Below are 20,812 nucleotides of genomic sequence, written 5' to 3'. Positions count from 1 at the left end.
GGGTCACAAGGAACATGATTTTTGAGTGGTGAGAGGGCTTCAGTGGCTGTACGCAGGAGGGCTTGGATGGTGCTAGCATGCATTTTTTTAAAAAATCCTCTTTTAAGCTTATAAAACACACTTGCCTCATGTCCATCATCTGATTTGGATGAGGCAGAAACTATTCTTCCCATTTTACAGAAGGTGAAATAGGCCTAGGGAGGAAGGTGACTCACTCAGGATCACACAGCAGGTTAGAGGCCAAACAGAATGGGGACTAGAACCCAGGTCTTCCACCTCCTTTCACTATGCTGATATGTTATGCTGCTTCTCAAATATGTCACCCAACTCCTAGTAGAAGGAACAAGGGCTCTTTAGCCTGGATGCAAGATAATTTTGGGAGACGTGATCGCTGCCTGTGATCCAAACTGTGCGGGTAGTTGAGAAGGCTACCCAGACGAGGAGATGTCGAAGCTGAGTAGGATGAGGAGAAGAGAACCAAGGAAAATGGGCTGCGTGTGGTGAAAAGGAGGTGCACAGTGAGGGTTCGGGCAGCAGACATCCTGTGCTGGGGCCTGGATGTGAGGCCAAGTTCAGCAGTGTGGTGGGGACCGTTGGAAAATGAGCAGGGGAGGTAAGCAGAATCCACCTTGCCCAGGGCCTAGAAAGCCCCGTTGAGATGTATGGACTTCCTGCTAAGAATGGGTCATCCTGCTCTGCACGCCGTCAGCGCCTCGTACCTGCAACCCCCTCAGGCACCACAGGACAGTAGCAGCTCAGGATGGGAAAGGCTTCTAAAAGGAAAGACATGGCCTTTTAGAAGGAAGCATGACATAGCTCCTAGGTTTGAGTCTCACCTCTCCTCTAATTCACTGTGAACGTTACCTTCCTCTCGTGTGAAATGGAAATACTGCCCCACCTCTTCGACTGGGGGTTTGTGAGGACCCAGTGCCATAATATTGGCAAAAGCACTTAGAAAACTGAAGGGCATTGTACAGATGTCACATGTGAGTCTTGCAGGTCTTTGAAGGCTTCTAGAATGGTTAATAGCAGTTGCATCTTAATTGTATTTTACCCATTTCCAAAGAGGATTTCAGGTGGTGTTACCCTGAAAACACAATATAAAACTGTGCTATGCACAGAGAATAAAAGGTAAAGGTCAAATAAAAGGGGTGGGTGACAGCTTTGCTCTCAGGGGGACCACGATGAAAGGATCTGGGGTGAGCCCTCAAGGAGGGCTTTCCTCCTTGCATAGTTAATTAAGAGTGTGGCTTCTGAGTCATATTCTGGCTCTGCCCCTTATTAGCTATATGCCCTTTGGACTAATGATACTACCTGCTCCAAGGTGTGGTGAGGATTGATTGAGGTCATATATATGCATATATATATAAAGTGCTTAGCAGTGTGTCTCGTGCATAGCAAGTACTCCATAAATGTGTTTGGTGTTTTTTTTTAAGACTTAAAAAAAAAATCTTTCCCAGAGGAATGGTGCCTGGCCAAGCTGTCTAGGAAGACTAGGAGTTGGCAGGGTGAAGCTGTGAGGCAAAGGAGGCATGCAGGAAGGCCCAGACATAGAGAGGACACAGGACACTCAGGGAGTCGCGAGTAACCTCAACAGCCAGAGCGTGAGGTGAGGGCTAGTCAGCAGGAGTCAGTCAGCTCAGGGGCAGGTGTCTTGTCAGAGAGATGGGAGTTGTCTTGAGGGCAGTGGGAACACACTGCAAGATTTTAGGCAGAGAATTGTGGTCAGATCCGCATTTGGAAAGCTCCTTCTGTCAGCTTTGTGTGGAGTGGAGTGGAGGGGAACAAGACTGGAGACACAATCAGTGCGGGGCAGTGGATGATTAGGGTCCATACATGGAGAGGAGGAACAGGGCAGTCCGGAGAGGTGGCGAGGAGAACCTCGGGAGGGGAGTGGTCGAGGTTATGCAGCCTAGATTTCTGGTGCGAGTGGCTGAGGCAAAGGCAGGAACTGAGAAGCCGAGAAGGTTAGGATGTGGAGAGAAAGATGCTGAGTGCGGTTCTGGGCACGTCGAGTTTGGAGCATCAGTGACATCAGGCAGAGGTGCCATCTGGTTACGTAGGGCTGGAGCTTTGAAGAGAGATGTGCCCTGACGTGCAGACTTGGGAGCAGGTGGTAATTGGAGTCATGGACAAGGAGAGACAAAAAGTTAAACAGCTTTCGTTGTAGCCCTCTGGAACTGTTGCCCCCAGGGAACTTGTGGCAGGAATTGTGCAGCCAACTACTCCTAGTGAGTCTCCAAAAAGGAACCTGAAAAGCTGATTTTGGCTGGCTTTTGACTAAAACAACCCATGGTGTCTCATGAGTATGCAGCTTCGGGAACACATATATCAAATGGCATTAATACAAGTGGGGAGCTGTGGGCAGGAGTGCCGGCTTACTCAGCTGGTCCCTGTGGCCAGGAGCAAGGCCTTGATCCAGTGGCCAGAGGGCAGCCGCCTTACCTCTGCCCTCCAGAACATTCCCGAGAGGGTAGAGGCTGGCAGAGGGAATGAATAAAAGTATCACTGACCATGATTTTTTTTTCTTGCTTCTTTGGGTATCTGATAATTTTTAGTTAGAAGTGAGGTATCTTGTATAGACGGTGGAGACAGAGGTAAATGGTGTTTATGTGTGGGAATGGGCATGCCTCTTCTGTGACGCTTGGATTTTGTTTTTACGATTACCTTCAGTGAACCACAGGCTCCCGATTCCTTCTGCATTTCTTTGGCTGGTTTGCCAGTGGGCTTTTCTGTTTTAGGTCTTCCCTTTGCATCTGCTCCTCCGTGCTCTTGCCCCTCCCAGCAGCAGGCCACTGCCATGGCTCTGGCTGGCCAGCCTGGTGGCACAGTGGGTGGTAGGGAGCCTCTCGTGTCGGCATTTATCCTTAGTCTCAGGAAGGTGCTGTGTCGGTGGATTTAGGACCTTGGCACTAGGCCCTTTTCAGTGGTCCTGCCTCACCCCCCAGCACTAGGGGGGCTCTAATGATCGAGGCCCAAGATATTTTCCTCCCACCTCCCTGAGGGGTAAAGGGTTTATTGTTTTTCTGTTCCCTCCTTTGAGAGCCACGGGGTTTGCTGCCCTTCCCCCAGCTGCTTAAGGCTTGTTCTTTGGGACAGTTAGGGGAGAAAAATCCAGGAGGGGCTTAGTGCTTTTCCCACAGTGGCAGTACTTTTCCCACAGTGGCTGGCTGTACTTTCCCCCAAGTGCCCCCCAGGAGGGAGGCTGTCTCCCGTCTCTCGTCCTGCCCTCAGTCTTTGTTCATGAGCACCTGGCGAGGTCCATGGAGAAGTGAATAGATGCAGCTGCTCCCGGGGCTTCTGTGCTCTCACTAGTTCACAACTGGCCTTTAACAATTCATGGAAACGGTTAGCTGAACTCTTCTTACTGGCCAGTATGGCATCTGTGTCTTTTCAGACAAACAAGTACTCACGTCTCATGTCCTTGAAGGTGCCTGTTTCCCTTAGATTCCAGGCTAGTTGGTTGTCCTGCAACCTCAGCTCGCTGATGGATTCAAGAAAGGTTATGTTTTTGTATCTTCTTGTTGTAAGTGTGGGAGCAATGCTCTTTCCAACTTTCCCCATCCTAAGCAGAAAGCTTCTCCTTGAAATTGTACTTCCATTATACTTTACCCCTCCCAGAGTTTTATCCTAATGTAGTACAGTGTTTATTGTTAGTACACAATTTACCTTAACGTAGTGCATTTCATTGTTAATACATAGTTGTTTAAAACAATATGTATTCTAGATTTTCAGAATTGCTAAAAAGAGAATGTAAGTAGCAGTGCATCCCCGTAATAAGCTGTTTACTGAGTTATGGTACCTTGTTTTAAAGAGGCTTCTTTATCTTATACCAACACTTGTAATTGTCTCTTAGCTTGGAGTTCCATTGGTTTTTCCACCCCAGGATAATAATACAGCAAGAGAGATGCAAAGCGGGCAAGAATGGGTATTTGTCTTAAAAGTGGAAAGCAAAAGGGAAGGTGGGAGAGGACAGCCTACGAGGTACTTTACCCTCAGGTGCTTCCTCAGGCAGGTGAAGTTCAGCAAAGGCACATGTGGAAGTGGTGGATCTGGCACTCGATTCCATTCAAAGTAGCTATGCCCTTGGACCCCTGGAAATCTTCATGTAACTGCACTGCACGTAGAGTTTGCAGACCACTAAATCACACCTTCTCTAAGCATCCTTTCCATGCCATCATCCAGTTATTTATCCTGCTCAGAGGCTGTGAATGTGGAGCTCAGGGCCAAGCTTCCATCCAGGTTTTAGTAAAGAACTGGCGTGAGGTTGGTGCAGTGCCTGTAGGGCAAAGCCAGGAAGGACACGGAAATGGCTCAGTCCTCACGAGCACATGGCGGAGAGTGGCTGGTGTGGTATCAGGTAGAACTGCACGGACCAGACGGGAAGGAAGACTCAGGTATTCCCCAAGCAGTTTTTTAAAATACCTTTGTGACAGGAAAATGAATGGCTCTCTCTTCTCTGCCTAGATCATCATGCTCAGGAACCACATTCACCACTGCAGAGCGTCAGGCATCTTTCTTCGCTTGGAGGGCGGAGGCCTGATCGCTGGCAACAACATTTACGACAACGCAGAGGCTGGCGTAGACATCCGGAAAAAGTCCAACCCTCTCATTCTGGTACTTCCTCCACCTTCTTGCCCTTTCAGGATGGCTCTTGGTGCTCAGAAACCTTTTCTGAGGATGTTTAAGCAAATGTTGCCATCTTGAATTCCTGTTGCTTCCTGTTTGCAGGTAGTTCCTGCCCTTTTCTCTGTGTGTCCTTGTGACTCTGGGTCTCTTTCTCCATGTATTGAGAGTGACTTTGCATAAGTCACGTACGTCCCTGCAGTCTCCCCAGCAAGGAGGAGGACTGGATAGACAGGGAAATTCACAGGGCCTTCCCTCCCTCAGCCCTGATATGCTCTTGTGGGCTTTGAGTTCGGTAAGAATAAAGATATGTCTGCCATGAAAGACACTTGGATCAAAAATAAAACACCAAATTAGTTCATTCTTTACTATTAAAAGGACACATAGGATATTTATTCTGAAGGTTACTTGTTTCGTGGGTATCGTGAGGCCATAGTGAGTTTGATCTTAGCCAGTGTGAAAACCACTTAAAATCCTAGAATATGAGACCAGTGACGTGAAAGACCTGCCCCATAGTTTTGCTCCGGACTTCTCTGAGAGACAGGTTTCCCAGAAATTGAGAAACATAGTGGACTTTTTATGGGCTTGGAAAAATAATATCCATCCTATACATAGTGCTTATTATATGCCAGATACTGTTCTAAGCACTTGTTATATATTTATTTAATCATGGTTTAACTCTTACACAACCCTGTGAGATAGAATTATTATTATTCCCATTTCATAGGTGAAGACACGGAGGCACAAAGACGCTAGGGACCTTGCCCTAAATCACACGTCTAGTGCTAGAGCTGGCCTTTGAATCCAGGCAGTCTGACTCAGGGTGGATGTTCTTAACCCAGTATATCTAGACTGCCCTTGCAAATGCAGAGAAAGGCAAGTTCTTAACTGTATTTCAAGAGACACGCCTGGCCAGTGTCCTCTGCCAGCCCCTTCCTCTCACTCTTTCTGCCATACAACTGATATTTGATGCATGGCCTTGGCTTAGGAAATTATTGCCACTGTTGCCAGAGAGATGAGAGGAGTTCGCCTTCCCAGGGATGGGGGGACAGGACAGTTTAGCAGGTGGAGGGGGAAGGGAGTATTACCTGCCTTTGTGAAACAGTGTAGGATAGAAATACCATTGCTTACACCTCTCTCCTTGTGCTTTTCAACCCTGTGAGGGACTTCTGTAGGCAGCGGTTACCCTGGTGAGTCTGCCAAATCCTTCAGGGGAAAATCTGAAAAGTGAGTAAGAATAGGAGAGCTTGCAGCATGAAACACTTTAAAGCAAACTAGAACTTTGTTTCCGTGAAATCATTTTGGAAGAGAAACAGCTAGCTTTCTGGTTTAAATATAGGATTGTATTTAGGCTGTAAATTAGCAATTAGAGTGAAACAATTTTATTATAATTTATTATAACCTAAAATTTTCATCACTGTCCAAAAGCAACTAACTGACTGAGAAACAGAAAAACTGGGTTTCAGATCCGGCCCTGCCACAAACATACTATATGACCCTGGGCCTGTTTCCCTGTTTGCACGGTATGAAAATCTCCAAGGGTCCTTGTAGCTCGTACACCTTCTGGTGACCTCATGCCTCATGGGAACCTAAGCTCCCTGGGGCTGTACCTTCCACAGGTCCCCCCCGAATGAGAAGGGAAGACTAGAAGCCAATGACCCACTCCTTCCCTGGGTGGCCCCTTGGGACTGCGCTTAGAGTTCCCATGTACTGGGGCACTGCCCCCTTCCTGAGAGGTGGGCGCCCTGGGCCCTGGGGTGACATGGCCTAGCCAATGATCGTGTGTTTTGGGAACTCTTTGGAGGCTCAGAAATTTTCAGTAGTGTGCATTGCAGATGAAGGGCAGGAGCCCTCAGCAGTAAGTGCCAGCATAACTACATACCAAGAGTCTGGGTGGGGAAGACTCCTCTCTTGGGAGTCTCCCTCATAGGTGTCAATGTGTGCACCTGTGCAGAGAGGGCAGGGCCGCGTCCATTCACTTTGTTTTGTTGTTGTTGTTTCTTTTTTAAAAAATTGTATTTATTTGTTTTTATTTTTTTACTTTTTGGCTACATTGGGTCTTTGTTGCTGCGCACGGGCTTTCTCTAGTTGCGACAAGTGGGGGCTACTCTTCATTGCGGTGCGCAGGCTTCTCACTGTGGTGGCCTCTCTTGTGGAGCACAGGCTCTAGGTGCACAGGCTTCAGTAGTTGTGGCACACAGGCTCAGTAGTTGTGGCTCGCGGGCTCTAGAGCACAGGCTCAGTAGTTGTGGCGCGTGGGCTTAGTTGCTCCACGGCATGTGGGATCTTCCCTGACCAGGGCTCGAACCCATGTCCCCTGCATTGGCAGGTGGATTCTTAACCACCGCGCCACCAGGGAAGCCCATTCACTTTGTTTTGTGCTAGGGATCTTCCAGCAATGTAGTTTTCTCTGCTGGTTCATCCTGGCCCTGCTGTGGGGCAGCAGTGAGCACTCTGCTTCTCAGTGGCGTGTCTGAGCTGCCTTCTGTGGTGTCTCATGTTCACTTGCAGTGTAACCAGATCCACCACGGCCTTCGCTCTGGCATTGTTGTCCTTGGCAATGGGAAAGGCATCATCCGGAACAATCAAATCTTTTCAAACAAGGAGGCTGGCATTTACATCCTGTACCACGGAAATCCAGTCGTGAGGTATGTGCCACTGTACCCAGACCATCCTGCTCACCCATGGTCCCTCTTTCCTCTCTGATCTCTGTGTTTCCCTACTCTCTGTCTTTGCTTCATTTGAAACCATTTTTGTTTATGAAAACAACTGTACAGATGCAAGCAGGGAAGAGACAGACTTCACCCATAATCCCACCTCAGTCACACAACCTTTTGTGGTATTGCATCTGTGTTCTGTGCTTTTGTGTCTGTGTTTCCTTCCAGTTAACTAGGTGGGGCCATTCTATTCAGCAAACATAACTGAGCACTTCTAATAATGATAACAAAGGTAAACAAGGGCAGACTCCGCTCCCTAGGAGCTTACTTTAGTCTGGAGGACATGTGTGCTCAGAAATAATGCTAAGATAGGAATGGCATAGAGATTTCAACTCACCTGACAACTCTGGTCAGTTGATTGTGGCTACCTGGGATGCTGTATTAAGATCTGGAGGCTACATCTGACCTCAGCATGAAAGCATGCCGTGATCAATCAGTGGTGTAAGCTGTAGGTGGGAGGGGCCATGGATTTGCCTTCTCATCTGTCATATGGCGCAGACTGTGTTAAATACTATCAAAGTGGTACCAAGAGAGGGGGAATCATTCTGACTAGGGGGCTGTGGGAGGCCTCATTTGGGAGGCGGCATTGGAGTTAGACTTTGAAATATGGGTAGAGCTTGGACTCTCATGGAGATGGGGAGTGGACATTCCTAGTAAAGGAAGCAGCATGAGTAAAGCAGCAGAGTGCAGCAGATTCAGGGGTAGCACACGGCCCACTGGCGCTTGAGAAAAAGTCTGACACAAGTTGTGACATTAGTATAAAACATCTTAAGTTGGGACTGTCCGTGATAATCTTGGGTCCTTTGGTCACTGCAGCTTGAATGTTAAGGTTTTGAGTAGAAGACCCACATAGTTATGTCTGCAGTTTATAAAAATCACTGGCATTAATGTTTAGCAAATGTATTCTGAGAGTTTTTCCCTGCATTATTCCATGTGTACTTTTCCATGCTGTTGCAGGACCTTTGTATTTATCACTTTGGACAGTTTCAGAACTGTTCCATTGTTTTGATATTCCCTCATTTTTGAATCAGTCCTATTACTGTTCCTCTGGATTTTTTTTTTTTTTTTTTTTTTTTTTTTTTTGGCCACGCCGCATGGCTTGTGGGACCTATTACTGCTAGGCGTCTATTTTTTCACTGTTATAGACAGCTTACTGAAAACAGTGATCACAGAGCTCTTTTTCCATCTTTTGCATTATTGCCCTAAGATAAGAGTATGGGTTTGCATGTATGCATGTCATTCATTTAACACACATTGGAGGGTTTATTCCATGTAAAGGGACAGCAGTATAAAAAGTGTGTACAAATAGTCTCTGCTCTGTGGAGCATGCAGTCTCATTCTGGAGACAGGAGCCATGAGGGAAGACTCACCAAAGCATATGCTTTATAGGTCTTCATGCAGGTGCAGAAGGAGCCCAGCCACAATTTCAGCTGAGCAAGTCAGGGCAGGGCACGTGGGGCGCTGACATTTGAGTTGTGCTTGAAGGATGAGGTGGATTTTATGGCCATAGAAAAGGCATTCTGGGCCTGGGGCAGTGAAATTTGGGGTATGTCCGGGGGAAATGGTGTAAAAAATATGGTGTTATGTCTGGGCATGTGATGCCCGGGGGGGTTGAGTAGATGATGAGCCTACAAAGTGGGGTTGATGCTGGAGCATGGAGGACCTCGAATACCAAGTGTGGTGGGTAGAATAATGGCCCTCCAGATGTATCCATTTCCTAATGCTTGGAACCTGTGCATATGCTGTCTTACAAGGCAGAAGAGACTTTGCAGATGTGACTAAGTACGTTGAGATGGGGAGAGTATCCTGGGTTATGCAGGTGGGCCCAGTGTCATCACAAGGGTCCTTAGAAGAGGGAAGCAGGAGAGTCAGAGTCAGAGAGAAGGAAATGTATCAACAGAAGCAGAGGTCAGAGTGATGAGGCCACAGGCCAGGAAATATGGGCAGCCTCTAGAAGCTGGAAAAGACAAGAAATAGATTCTTCCCTAGAGCCTCCAGAAGGAATACACATCTGCTGGCACCTTGATTTAGCCCCATCAGATCCATTTTGGACTTCTGGCCTCCTAAACTGGAAGGTAATGAATTTGTGTTGTTCTAAGCCATTAAGTTTGTGGTAATTTGTTACAGCAGCCATACACCCAGAACTTGCGGGTGCTGGTGAACTGTTGAAGGGTTTTGAGCAAGGAATATTACAACCAGATCAGTGTCTTGGGTTTTTAAAGCAGTCGCTTTGAGAGAATAGGTTGTGCTTTTTTCCTTTATGTTTCTTTGTGATGGCGGATAGGGATCTGTGGGAGGGTACAGAATGAATTTCGAGATCCCTGAAGTGGCCTAGATAAGGCAAACCACAGCATATTTTTTTGCTGGTGAGTTATATAACCTGTGGTGTTTCTCTTTTTTTGCCTTGGCTGCAAGGAAGCACAGGACTCAGACTGGCTCATCTGTCGTTAATATCCCATCCTTGGTTCTTGGAACAATGATCTGTCCCCTTTTCCTACTGTTTTCTGATACCTCTTTTATCTTTGTTCTGCCCACCCTATGTACACACACATACATGTTTCTCCAAGTGGCCATGGATCCTTTCTGAAGGTAAGTGAGATTTGTATTAAAAGTATACCACTCATGCATTTGCTGCTATGGCACAGCTTTCAGAAATATGGATGAGGCGTGCCTTGCCCAGGGACTGCATCTGACCCTGAATTCTAGAAGCCCAGAGTAACCATCAGCTGATTAAATTGTAATCACATCAAAGCAGATACTTCAGATCTGTCTTAATAAAAACATAAGGATGTTTTTAACCTTGTTCTACTCCAAACACATAATGCAGATACAGTTGGCATTTGACTTCCCCCGAAGGAAGTAAACCATTTGGACCCTGCCCTAGGAGATGGGAAGACTTATCAGCCAACTACTAATCAGTGGGGTTCTGTGAGGAGCCAGGCCCTGTGTTAGGCTCTGAAGAGCCAGGTGAATATTTGGATCTAAATCCTTCCACTGCATGCATGGTAGGAAGTAGGAGGGCACCTCCTAAGAGAGGGGGCCGGTGCCCCTCCAGTATGGAAGGAGAACACAGCATTCCTGGTAGTAAAAGTAACAAACAGCAAATCTGTATGCTCCAGGAATAACCCAGTTCTGCTAGGGTCTGGGTGTGACTGGCTCTGTATTTACAGGCAAGAAACCAAGGTAGAGAGACCGGAGAGAAATGCACGTCCTTTAACATGCTCAGGTGTCTGGTTCTAAGGAACTCATTTATGAGGCCTTGCCATGGTAGTAGGGCTGTGTGTAGCCCAGCCCATGGGGTTTCACATATGTGTTGTCTGATGTTCTTAAAACCCGCTTTTTAAAATCTGATTTTCTTCTTATAAGGCATGTCATTATTTTATGTTTTCATTCAGTGGATAGGCAACTGAGTTAACAGAAAATAAGCTAAAGAGTAGCTGCTGGATACAAACAGAAGACGGTAGGCTTGTTACAGGCAGAATCTGATTCAGGGACATAAATCACTCCCAAACAAGCTTAACACAGCCTCCTAGAAATTCTTGACACTACCAAGACTTTACCTGTGATCGTGCACCATGATGACATTTGTTTAAAATGGCGTTTATACGAATAACAAGTATTGGCAAGAATGTGGAAAAAAGGGAACCCTTGTACACTGTTGGTGGAATGTAAATTGGGGCAGCCACTGTGGAAAACAGTACAGAGGTTTCTCCAAAAACTAAAAATAGAACTACCGTATGACCCAGCAATTCCATTCCTAGGTATATATCCGAAAACAAAAACACTAACTCAAAAAGATACATGCACTCCAGTGTTCATAGTAGCATCATTCACAATAGCCAAGATATGGAAGCAGCCTAAGTGTCCATCAACAGAGGAGTGGATAAAGAAGATGTGGTATATAAACACAATGGAATACTACTCAGCCATAAAAAAGAATGAAATTTTGCATTTGCAGCAACATGGATGGACTTGGAGGGCATTATGCTAAGTGAAATAGAGAAAGACAAATACTGTATGATATCACTTATATGTGGAATCTAAAAAAATGCAACAAACTAGTGAATATAACAAAAAAAGAGGCAGACTCACAGATGTAGAGAACAAGCTAGTGGTTACCAGTGGGGAGGGGGGAGGGGCAATATAGAGGTGGGGGAGTAAGAGGTACAAACTATTAGGTATAAAATAAGCTACAAGGGTATATTGTGTAACACAGGGAATATAGCCAATATTTTATAATATCTATAAATGGAGTATAACCTTTAAAAATCATGAATCACTATATTGTACACCTGCAACTTAAGATAATATGGTACAGCAACTGTACGTCAATAAAAAATAAAATAAAATAATAAAATGGTGTTTATATGTGGATAACAGTCCAGAGAGGCTGCAGAGACATGGATATAATGATATGTGCTTCTGTGGCATAGTTGTAGGTTGTTTGGGGTCAGTGGTAACTGAAGATTGTTAACTGCCTGGCTTCTGGGGCTTGAGGAGGTGCTTCATCCCCCTGTGGACCTGAGTCATCTGGGAAGCCCACAAAAGAAGGCAGGCACCTTGGATGGGCTTTGTCTTTGATACATGACATTGGTCTGGTCTCACCTTTTGTCTTCTCCTTCCATTCTAGCCGGAACCACATTTTCAAGGGCAGTGCAGCCGGCATAGCTGTGAATGAGAATGGCAGAGGCCTCATCACAGGTAGGGGTGGGACTGCCTGGAGCCGCAGCCCCCGGTGACCACAGCCAAGCCAACGTCCCAGGCTTTCCACCCACCCAGTCCTTCACCTCGACAGACTGGCCTCCTTGATAGTGGCTAGCACTTGGGGATGCCGGCTCCACGCACTGGCCATGCTTATCAGGCAGGGAGAGAGGGTCTGCTCTTTGCCAGGCCTGGTGCTTACAGGATCTGAATGGATGGCTGTTTCTGACATAACACTGTCAGAAACATTCATGCCACACAAACTGTCTGAATCCCTCCTCTTGGCTTTTACGGGCTTGTGCCTGCTCTGGCAGTCCATCCCCCTTTCCCCTCTGCCTGGCCAACTCCTGCTCATTCTTTGAGTCTCAGCCTAAGTGTCACTTCCTGGGGGAAGTCTGCCCTGACCTCCCATTATACATCTACACTCACTCTACCCAGTAGGCCTGCTCTGCAGGACATTTTCCTTAATTTCTTGTGATCTGTTTAATGTCCGTCTCCTTTGCTGTGTCCTAAAAGGCAAGGATCAAGTCTGTCTGGTACGTCAGTGTAGCCTCAGCACAGAGCATAGCCATACCTAGGACATTAAGGAGATTCAGTAAATATTGGGCCAGTGAATCCCTCTGACTGGATCCAGCCTTCCTTCATTTATCGGACGTTTTTTGAGCACACGCTGTATGCAGGAGCCGGGGATACAGCAGTGAACAAAACATGATTTCTGCCGTCAGGAACTGACATTTTAGGAGGGGAAAAAAAACAAAAGCATTTTTTTTCCCAAGGAAAGTCATATCTGAGGGTGATAAGTGCTTTACAGATAATTAAAATAAGGTGATAGAGGAACTGTGTGGGTATTTAGTATTGTATGGTCAGGGCAGGCCTTTCTGAGAAGGTGACATGTAAGCCAGAAGCTGGATGATGGGAAGGAGCCCAGGAAAAGAACGAGGATTCCACACAGGGCTACCTGTGGGAACAGACTTTGCATGCCTGAGGAGCACAGAGGTTGCTCATTTGACTGCAGTGTGGTGAGCAAGGGGCAAGGAGTATGAGATGGGGTCCCAGAGGCAGGCAGGGAGGGGCCAGCCTCACAGGGTCTCATGCGCCGTTGCAGTCCTGTCGCAGGAGGCTGAGAGTCTGCCCTGCCACCATGCTGGGGCAGCAGTGCCCCAGGACACCCCTTCTAACTTGTGGCTCTTCAGCCCACTCACTCCCAGAGACATGGTGGAGGGGAGAGGAGAGGAAGGCTGTGGTCAGTCCAGAGCTGAGGCTGAGAAGGACAGGCTAGCGCCTTCCCAGGCGTGTGGGGGAATGGCTGGATTCTGCTTCAGCCCTCCCAAGGACAGCCCCCCAGGACAGACAGTCCTGCCTGGCCTTGGTCCAGGGACTCTAAAGCCAGTCTGTTCTTAGTCATCAATCCTCCAGGCCGCTGGGTACAGTGGATGCTGGGGATATAGGAGACCACAAGACAGACACGAACCTTGCCCTTGAGGAAAGCAGACAGTAGACAAGTCCCTAGAAAGTCAAACACCAGACAAGGTTCGGGGTGCTGACTGCTGACGGGAAGGCCTAGGCGTCCTTGTCCAAACTTGCCTTTCTATCAGCTGTCCAAGTCCTCGTTGCCAGCACTGTAGGTGACTCTTGACCCTCTTTTCTGCCTCTTCCCATAGAAAATGTCATCCGAGAGAATCAGTGGGGAGGTGTGGACATCCGCCGAGGAGGGGTCCCCATCCTCAGGAGCAACCTCATCTGCTTTGGCTATTCCGATGGTGTTGTTGTCGGGGATGAAGGCAAAGGCCTGCTAGAAGGAAACACCATCTACGGTGAGGGCGCATTCCTGGGGAGGGGTTTGGGGCCCAGCCCAGTCTGGAGGCAGGCAGCCCAGGTTCCATCTCCAGCCTGTGGGTCCTGAGAAAGTTGCCGCCTTTCCCTGGGCCTCAGAGACCTCATCTTAAAGAATAGCATCCATCTCGGGTCACAGCCACATAGACCCTCACAGAAGGCACGAGGCTCTCATAAATCACCTTCTAATCCAGATTGACCCCATGGGGTCAGCAAAGCAGAGGGCTTTATCCCCCACTTAAAACAGCAAAAGGCAGGAGTAGATCTTGCATAAGGCCAGGGCCATTTAATTCCTCACACATAGACATCTAACTTCTCTTATCCTTTCTTTTGATCCAGAGAACTAAAAATATAATGGGAGAAATAGGGTAATCGTAGAAGGAAAAGTGTTCTCACTCATTCTGTGACTTTGGGCAAAGCTTCCATGTTTCTGGACTGCATCTCTAATAATAATTATACTAACCTACATTCAGGCGCTGGACTCTTGCTGAGCCCTTTATATGCATTAGCACATTTAATCCTCATGACTACCTTCTGAGGTAGGTACAGTTATTAAACCCATTTCTTTTATTTTTTAATTAATTTTTTGGCCACACTGCGTGGCTTACAGGATCTTAGTTCCCCAACCAGGGATTGAACCCATGCCCCCCTGCAGTGGAAGCGTGGAGTCCTAACCACTGGACCTCCAGGGAATTCCTGTAACCCCGTTTTAAAGGTGAGGAAACTGAGGCACAGAGAAGTTCAATAACCTGCTCAGTGTCACACAGCTAGGAAGTGGTAGGGCTGAAACTCAAACTGAGGCCACCTCCATCTCTGTGCAGGGAGGAGTTGGGCTGGATGAGCTCTGAGGGCCCCTTTGACAGTGTCACCATGGGCTTGTGTGCTTCTCATCTGGAAGTGGGGCCTTGACAGTTCCCAGAGCACTTTTACACCCCATGGAATGATTGCAGTTGTGAGACTGACCTGTTATTACCCCTCTTGTATGAAGGAGAAGCCTGCAGCCAGGCCCTAAAGTGACTTGTCCGAGGCCATTTGCAAATCAGGGACTCTGTCTCCAGGCCAGCGCCTTTCCTGCTTCCCCTCTCGGGGAGGCACAGGGTGCTGCCTCGCCCATCACTCGGCCTCAGTGACCAGCTCCTTTCACTGTCCCAGCTAATAAGGGCTGTGGTGTGTGGATGATGTCGTCCAGCCTGCCCCACGTCACCAGCAACCACGTCAGCTACAATGGCCTGTATGGAGTGGCAGTGTTCAGCCAGAAGGATGGCTCCGGGGAGTCCCCTGGAGGCCACGGGGCCCAGGAGAACTTCGGCGAGGACGGGGACGCCACCCTCTGGGAGACGGAGCTGGAGAAGGATGACGACCTGCTGCGCCGGCCCATCACCGCAGCTCTGGTCGAGTCTAACACTGTTAATCACAACGGAGGTGAGTGCCCCTCCCCGCAGCCCCTGCTCCAGGGCCTCCTGTGCTCTGCCTGCCCTAAGGCCCTTCCAGCCTCATCAGCCACTTCCTTCAGCCACTTGCCCGGTACCCCAGCGCCCTGGACTTCACGTGCCGCTGACATGAATCCATTCTTTTCTGTTCCCACCCACCCCACCCTGCCTTTCTCTTGCTGTTTCTCTTGCCTGAAATTCCCTTTCTCCCATCCACACGTCCCACATAACTCAGACCTCAGAGCCCACTGCAAATTCACCCTCACCCTCTGTCCTTCTCTCCTTTGACCTGTCCTCTCCCCCAGCCCCAGTGGCACTTGTTAGGGGGGCTGGGATTGTATTTGTTTCTGTGGCTGTTTCATCAACTCTGACAGGCTGTGAACTTGAGGCAAGGAACTGAATCCCACTCCTGTTGGTGCCCCCTCCCCTGAGTACCAATCCCACACCTGGCAGACACGTTTCCAATCAATTCTGAGACACATTTTTCACATTTTAACATCTCTGATGAGATGCACCTTACAGCTGATGGCATATCATGGTTTAATTGGCAGTGGTTTTCTTTCTTAGAGAACACAGAAAATAAGAGTATTTAAAATCCATGTTATCTTAAACTTGATTAAAAAAATGATAGTAGGTGTTTGATGTTTATTGAATTGGAAAAAAAATTATTGTGAAGTTCATCCAACTCCACAGCTCCCAAACCTGGCTGATTATCAGAATTACTCTGGGGGGCTGATGGAGGAAGCCTTGTTAAAAAGAGGTCCCTGGGCCCTAGTAAGCTCATCCCCCTGGGAGTGGCAGAGGCAGGGAGATGGGTAGCCTGTGGCCCCAGCCCACTTATCCGGAAAATGAGTTCTGTCCCCTCCCAGTTCAGGGTTTCCTCTACATGGCCATGCTGTCCAGTAGGACAAGCAAAGCCACATAAATTCACAAATACTTGATTTATTTTTGCTGTTCTCAACCAAGCCAAGAGAAGCAACAGGCAGTTGGCACCAAAAGGTTCGGGCTTGCAAGCTCACAGCTCAGACTGCTCCCACATGACCCCACAGTGGGCATCCTCCCACAGCCTCCTCCCGGTGCTGCCGGTGCCTCTTAGCACTGGGGAGAACGCCTCCTCACCCCGGGTCCACCTGCCATGCTGCCTCTCCCCATGCGGCTCTAAGCCTGCTGGTTTTGTGCTTTTTTTCTACAAACACATAGTGTCGCTAAGAAATTTCTTATTTCTTAAGAAATAAGAAAACTTCCCAGAATAGTAGGGAGGCAGATTCTAGCTCAGAATGGGAAGCAAAACAAACAACAGCTTTCTAGCAGGTGGATCTGTCTGTCTAGAGGTGGATGGGCAGCCTTGAGCAGGTAGTGGCCTCCTGTCACAGGTGGTGCAGATGGCGGTAGGGTGAGGCTGCTGTAGGAGGCATGCCAGCACAGGATGGGAGCCTGGGCCAGGTGACCAGCTGAGCCTAAGGAATCTCCTCACATCATGTTTCCCTGGCCACTTCAATGAGGACTTGGTGCAGAAGGAACAGAGTTTCCTTGCTGGTCCTGGGTTTCCTCCTGCTCTGTCATTCAGCTTGGAAGATGCAACCCCCAAGGGCTGGTTCTGCATGTTGCTGCCTCTCCTCCCCCTCTCCTGGGTGCACAATTCTGGGAAGGCTTTTCCTAGTGGTATTGTCAGCAGTGACCCTGGGACCACCCTGTGCTTTCTCTGCTCCCAACCCCTCTACCCACAGCTTCAGGACTCTATGTCCAGAGTAGTGAGGTGCTGCATGTCATCACCAACGTGATCCATGCTAACGGGGACAGAGGCATCACTGTGGCCCAGAGCAGCCAGCTCACCCGTGTGGCCAACAACAGCATCTCCTGCAATCACCAGAGTGGGGTCAAGGTCGAGGCCCAGTGCAAAGTGGAGTTCCGAGGCAATGGTATCTATGACAACAGAGGCCATGGCATCATCACCAAGGGTGACAGCACTGTCATTGAAAACGACATCATTGGCAACCGGGGTAGCGGGCTGCAGCTGCTGCCCACGTCCGACACGAAGGTGTGTATGTGTGTGTGTGTGATGTGTGTGCCTATGCAGGGCATGGCCCTAGGAGAGCCCTTGTGCCCTCTCTGCTGAGAAGCAGAACCTTAAACCCTCAGCACTCTGCAAGGGTGCTGCCAAAACCCAGCCTGGGAGATGCAGGGGAACTTCACGCTGGAGGGGATGCGGGAACTGGGCCCTGAAGGATGAACAGGGGGTACTGGCAGGAAGCTGGGGCGGGGGTGCCACCCGAGGTATCTTTGTGGTCTTCAGCTCAAGATCTGGGCTATTTTAGCTCTCTTCTCCTAACAGAATAATCTCGCACAGGACCTGGTATGCAGTAGGTGCTTAATGGAGAGAAGTCTTGCCTCGGGGCCTTGGCACCCACTGTTCCCTGTATACCTGGAGTAGCCTTCTCTCCCCTTTTCCTACCTACCAAGTCCTACAGCTTGGCTCTCCCTTTCTTCTGGAAGCCCTTTCTGACCCCCCAGGCTGTTTGAGGTGCCCTTTTTTTGTACTTCTGAGGTGCTTATGCCCACCCTTCACAGGGCACTTTCCACAGTGCTCTGTGTCTGTTCCTTTGCCTGTTTTTCCTCCCCACCGGACCTTGAGCTCCGAGCTCCGTTTTTATGCAAAGCACTGAGCTGGGTGCTAGGGTTTCAGTGTTGAGCCAGACAAACCCAATCCCTGCCCTTGTGAAGTTACAGTCGCAAAGCCTTTTTTCGGCTTTGTGACTTCATGAATCAGTGACTTTAGCAAGGAGTAAGGAATCCCTTGGCTTTGCGTCCGAGCACTGTGGGAGCAGAGGAGGGGAGGAGGGCTCGCTGTTGCCTCAGTTGGGTTGCCAGTGGCTCACACCCCATCTGCTGGGTCTTTGCATATTGTTCCTTCTTCCTGGAACAACTCTCCTCTGCTCTGTACCTGATAAACTCCTACCGCTTACCCATCACCTCCTCCAGAAAGCCTTTCCTGGTTCTCTCTGGGCTGGTCTCGATAGCCTTTCCCTGAGCTCGCATGGCTCAATGCTGACCTACCTAGCATGCTCTTACCCCTCAGTTTTATAACTGGTGATTCACTTACCTGGCTCCCCTACCAGTCTAGGAGTCCCTGAGGTGTGACAAGCTCTGGCTGCCTCTCCCAGGTAATAAAGAACCGGATCCATTCATTCCGGGCCTACGGCATTGCCGTGCAGGGCCGTGCCAAGGCTCTGCTGCAGGAGAACACCGTCTTCCAGGGCAAGACCAACAAGACCATCTTTCAGCAGATCTCAAACAACCAAGAATGCATCATGCAGAACAACAAGTTCTTGGTCTTCAAGAAAAAGTAAGTGCATGGGGTTGCCTAAACCAGTCTTCTAGAACCACAATGAGGTCACTGGGGAAGCCAGGCTCAGAGACTGCAGCTGCCCTTGTTCCCTAGTCCTGCTAGCTTTTGGCTCTGGTCAGGTAAAGGCCTGTGCTTGGGTTTTGTGTCAGGCCTGGGCTGAGGACCTGAGCCTGACTCCCTAGGAGGGAATAAGCTTTAAAATAGTCCGGGGTATGTGGTTTCAAATCTCACCTCTGCCAGTTACTGGCTGTGTGACCTTGGGCAAGTTACTCAACATCTCTGAGCCTTAGTAAAATCCAGTTAATAATGTCTGCTTTGTAGCACCAGTTTAAATAAGATCATGTGACCTAGCAGCATATCTGAGGTATCATATAAGTGTTCATTGCTGTGGCCGCTGTTGCCCCTTGTTTCTGGTATTTCTGCCTCAGTGTACAGTTGCTTCACACTCACCTTCCCCAAACCCTTGTCCTTCCCTGTTCCCCATTTTGATGACATCACCATCCATTCTGTTCCAACAGCAAAACCTCTGCCTCTCCTTCTCCCTGACACTGAAGTTCAGTCAGCTACCAGGTTCTCTTGATTCTGCTTCTAAAGTGTTCTTGTACCTGGCACCTCCTCTTCCCAACTGCTGCCACCCTTGTTCGGGTCAGCACCCCTCACCCTGACCCATGGCTCCTGTTCCCATTACTGCTGTTTCAGTTGTTTATGGATGGACTCCGTTCTGGTTGGTTGATACTTTGCCATACTGGTTGCAAAAATAATAATAATTAGTAATTATTATTGATACCATTGTTGTTGGTATCACTCCTGCACTGTTAGTCCTTCTGTCCTGTTGCAGCAGCTTCCTGCCTGGTCCCCCTGCGCTTGGGCTACCCCCGACCTGCAGGCTGTCCTCTGCATCCTGCCAGAGTAACCTTTCTAAATCAGCTCTGGCCACGTCACATGCATGGTCAGAAACCCTGGATGGAGCCTCTTTTTCTATAGTAATGATCTCTACTCTGTTTTTTTATTATACACTTTCTCAGTAACAAATATTTTTTGAGGAAACCCCCTCAGTATGTTTATTTATATAGTCATAACTTATAAAGTATGATATAAGTAGAAATTCTAATATTGTCTTCCCAAATCCCAGCAGATCATATTGTAGACTCCCTGGGGTCCACTTCCTCCTCCGGCTTTGGAGACCCCAGGGTACAGGGTACAGCCCAGACCTGTTGGCCTGGCATTGTCCCCTGTGCACTGTCCGCTCCTAATTTCCTCTCTTTTCATCGCTTCTTCTCAGGAGCTCGCTCTGCTGCCAAACGCAAATGCTTGCAGATCTTTGAACATAGCCCCAGGCTTTTACTCACCCCACAGTAGCCAGCCTCTGACTCTACCCATATCTTTACAGTCCCACTCGTAATATTATTATCATAAAAATATGTAAAAGCCAATGTTGCTGGCTTAAGCAATTTAGGATTTGATGTGTGTAAGAGGCGATCCCTTGTAACTCAGGACAGGTTCCTTGTAACTTAGGACAGAAAGCCCTAATCAAAACATCACTACCATTTGATTTTCCCCAACCCTTCGTAATCTCCACAAGAGCTCGAGGGACTGGAAATCCACCAACTTCTGTCCCATATAGATCTGCACTTTCCAGAATGTCATATAAAAGAAATAACACAGTGTGCAGTCTTTTGAGTCTGGCTTCTTAACACTTAGCCCAGTGTATCCCAGATTGACCTGTGGCATCTGTCATTCATTCTTTTTGTTGCTGAGTGGTGTTCTGTTGTATGGACGTACCACACGGTTTATCTGTTCATCAGCTGAAGCGTATTTAGGTGGTTTCTAATTTTTTGGTGACTATGAATAAAGCTTGCATGACATTTACAGTCATACAGGTGGGGAAAAAAATGGGGCTGGGGGAATGAAAGAAAAGCAAGCCACTGGTCTTATCTAGATCCTTGTTTAAAGATGGGGAAATAGAGGACAAGAGGGAACCTATCCAAGGTTACGTGTAGATCTGAAGGTAGAGCTAGAACTAGAATTAGTTTTGCACATGTTCCACCTCCTTTTGCTATCACTTAACTAGGGAGATGCAACCTATACCCAGATTTAAACAAAGCCAAAAGTAAGTTTGTGCAGGGCATTCAGCAAATGCTCTAGACTCCCAAAGGGTT

At 48.3% G+C, this 20,812-nt stretch overlaps 1 protein-coding gene across 11 annotated transcripts in view; it reads left to right on the top strand.

Annotated features, from left to right (window-relative positions):
- FBXO10 (F-box protein 10) overlaps positions 1 to 20,812 on the top strand; it is a 72,466-nt gene that overhangs the window by 37,990 nt on the left and 13,664 nt on the right. For 8 of the 11 annotated variants that reach the window (XM_059925094.1, XM_059925098.1, XM_059925093.1 and 5 more), the window contains 7 exons: positions 4,468 to 4,617; positions 7,138 to 7,274; positions 11,974 to 12,044; positions 13,706 to 13,858; positions 15,030 to 15,299; positions 17,035 to 17,345; positions 18,469 to 18,650. In XM_059925094.1, the coding sequence (XP_059781077.1) occupies positions 4,468 to 4,617; positions 7,138 to 7,274; positions 11,974 to 12,044; positions 13,706 to 13,858; positions 15,030 to 15,299; positions 17,035 to 17,345; positions 18,469 to 18,650 (1,274 nt within the window). Of the gene's footprint in view, positions 1 to 4,467; positions 4,618 to 7,137; positions 7,275 to 11,973; positions 12,045 to 13,705; positions 13,859 to 15,029; positions 15,300 to 17,034; positions 17,346 to 18,423; positions 18,651 to 20,812 lie in introns of those variants that run through there. The other 3 variants (XM_059925092.1, XM_059925096.1, XM_059925100.1) reach the window with 2 other exon arrangements.

Source organism: Balaenoptera ricei, chromosome 6 (genome assembly GCF_028023285.1).
Source record: "Balaenoptera ricei isolate mBalRic1 chromosome 6, mBalRic1.hap2, whole genome shotgun sequence".
Lineage (NCBI taxonomy): Eukaryota > Metazoa > Chordata > Mammalia > Artiodactyla > Balaenopteridae > Balaenoptera > Balaenoptera ricei.
This window is presented reverse-complemented; position numbering and strand designations above follow the sequence as displayed.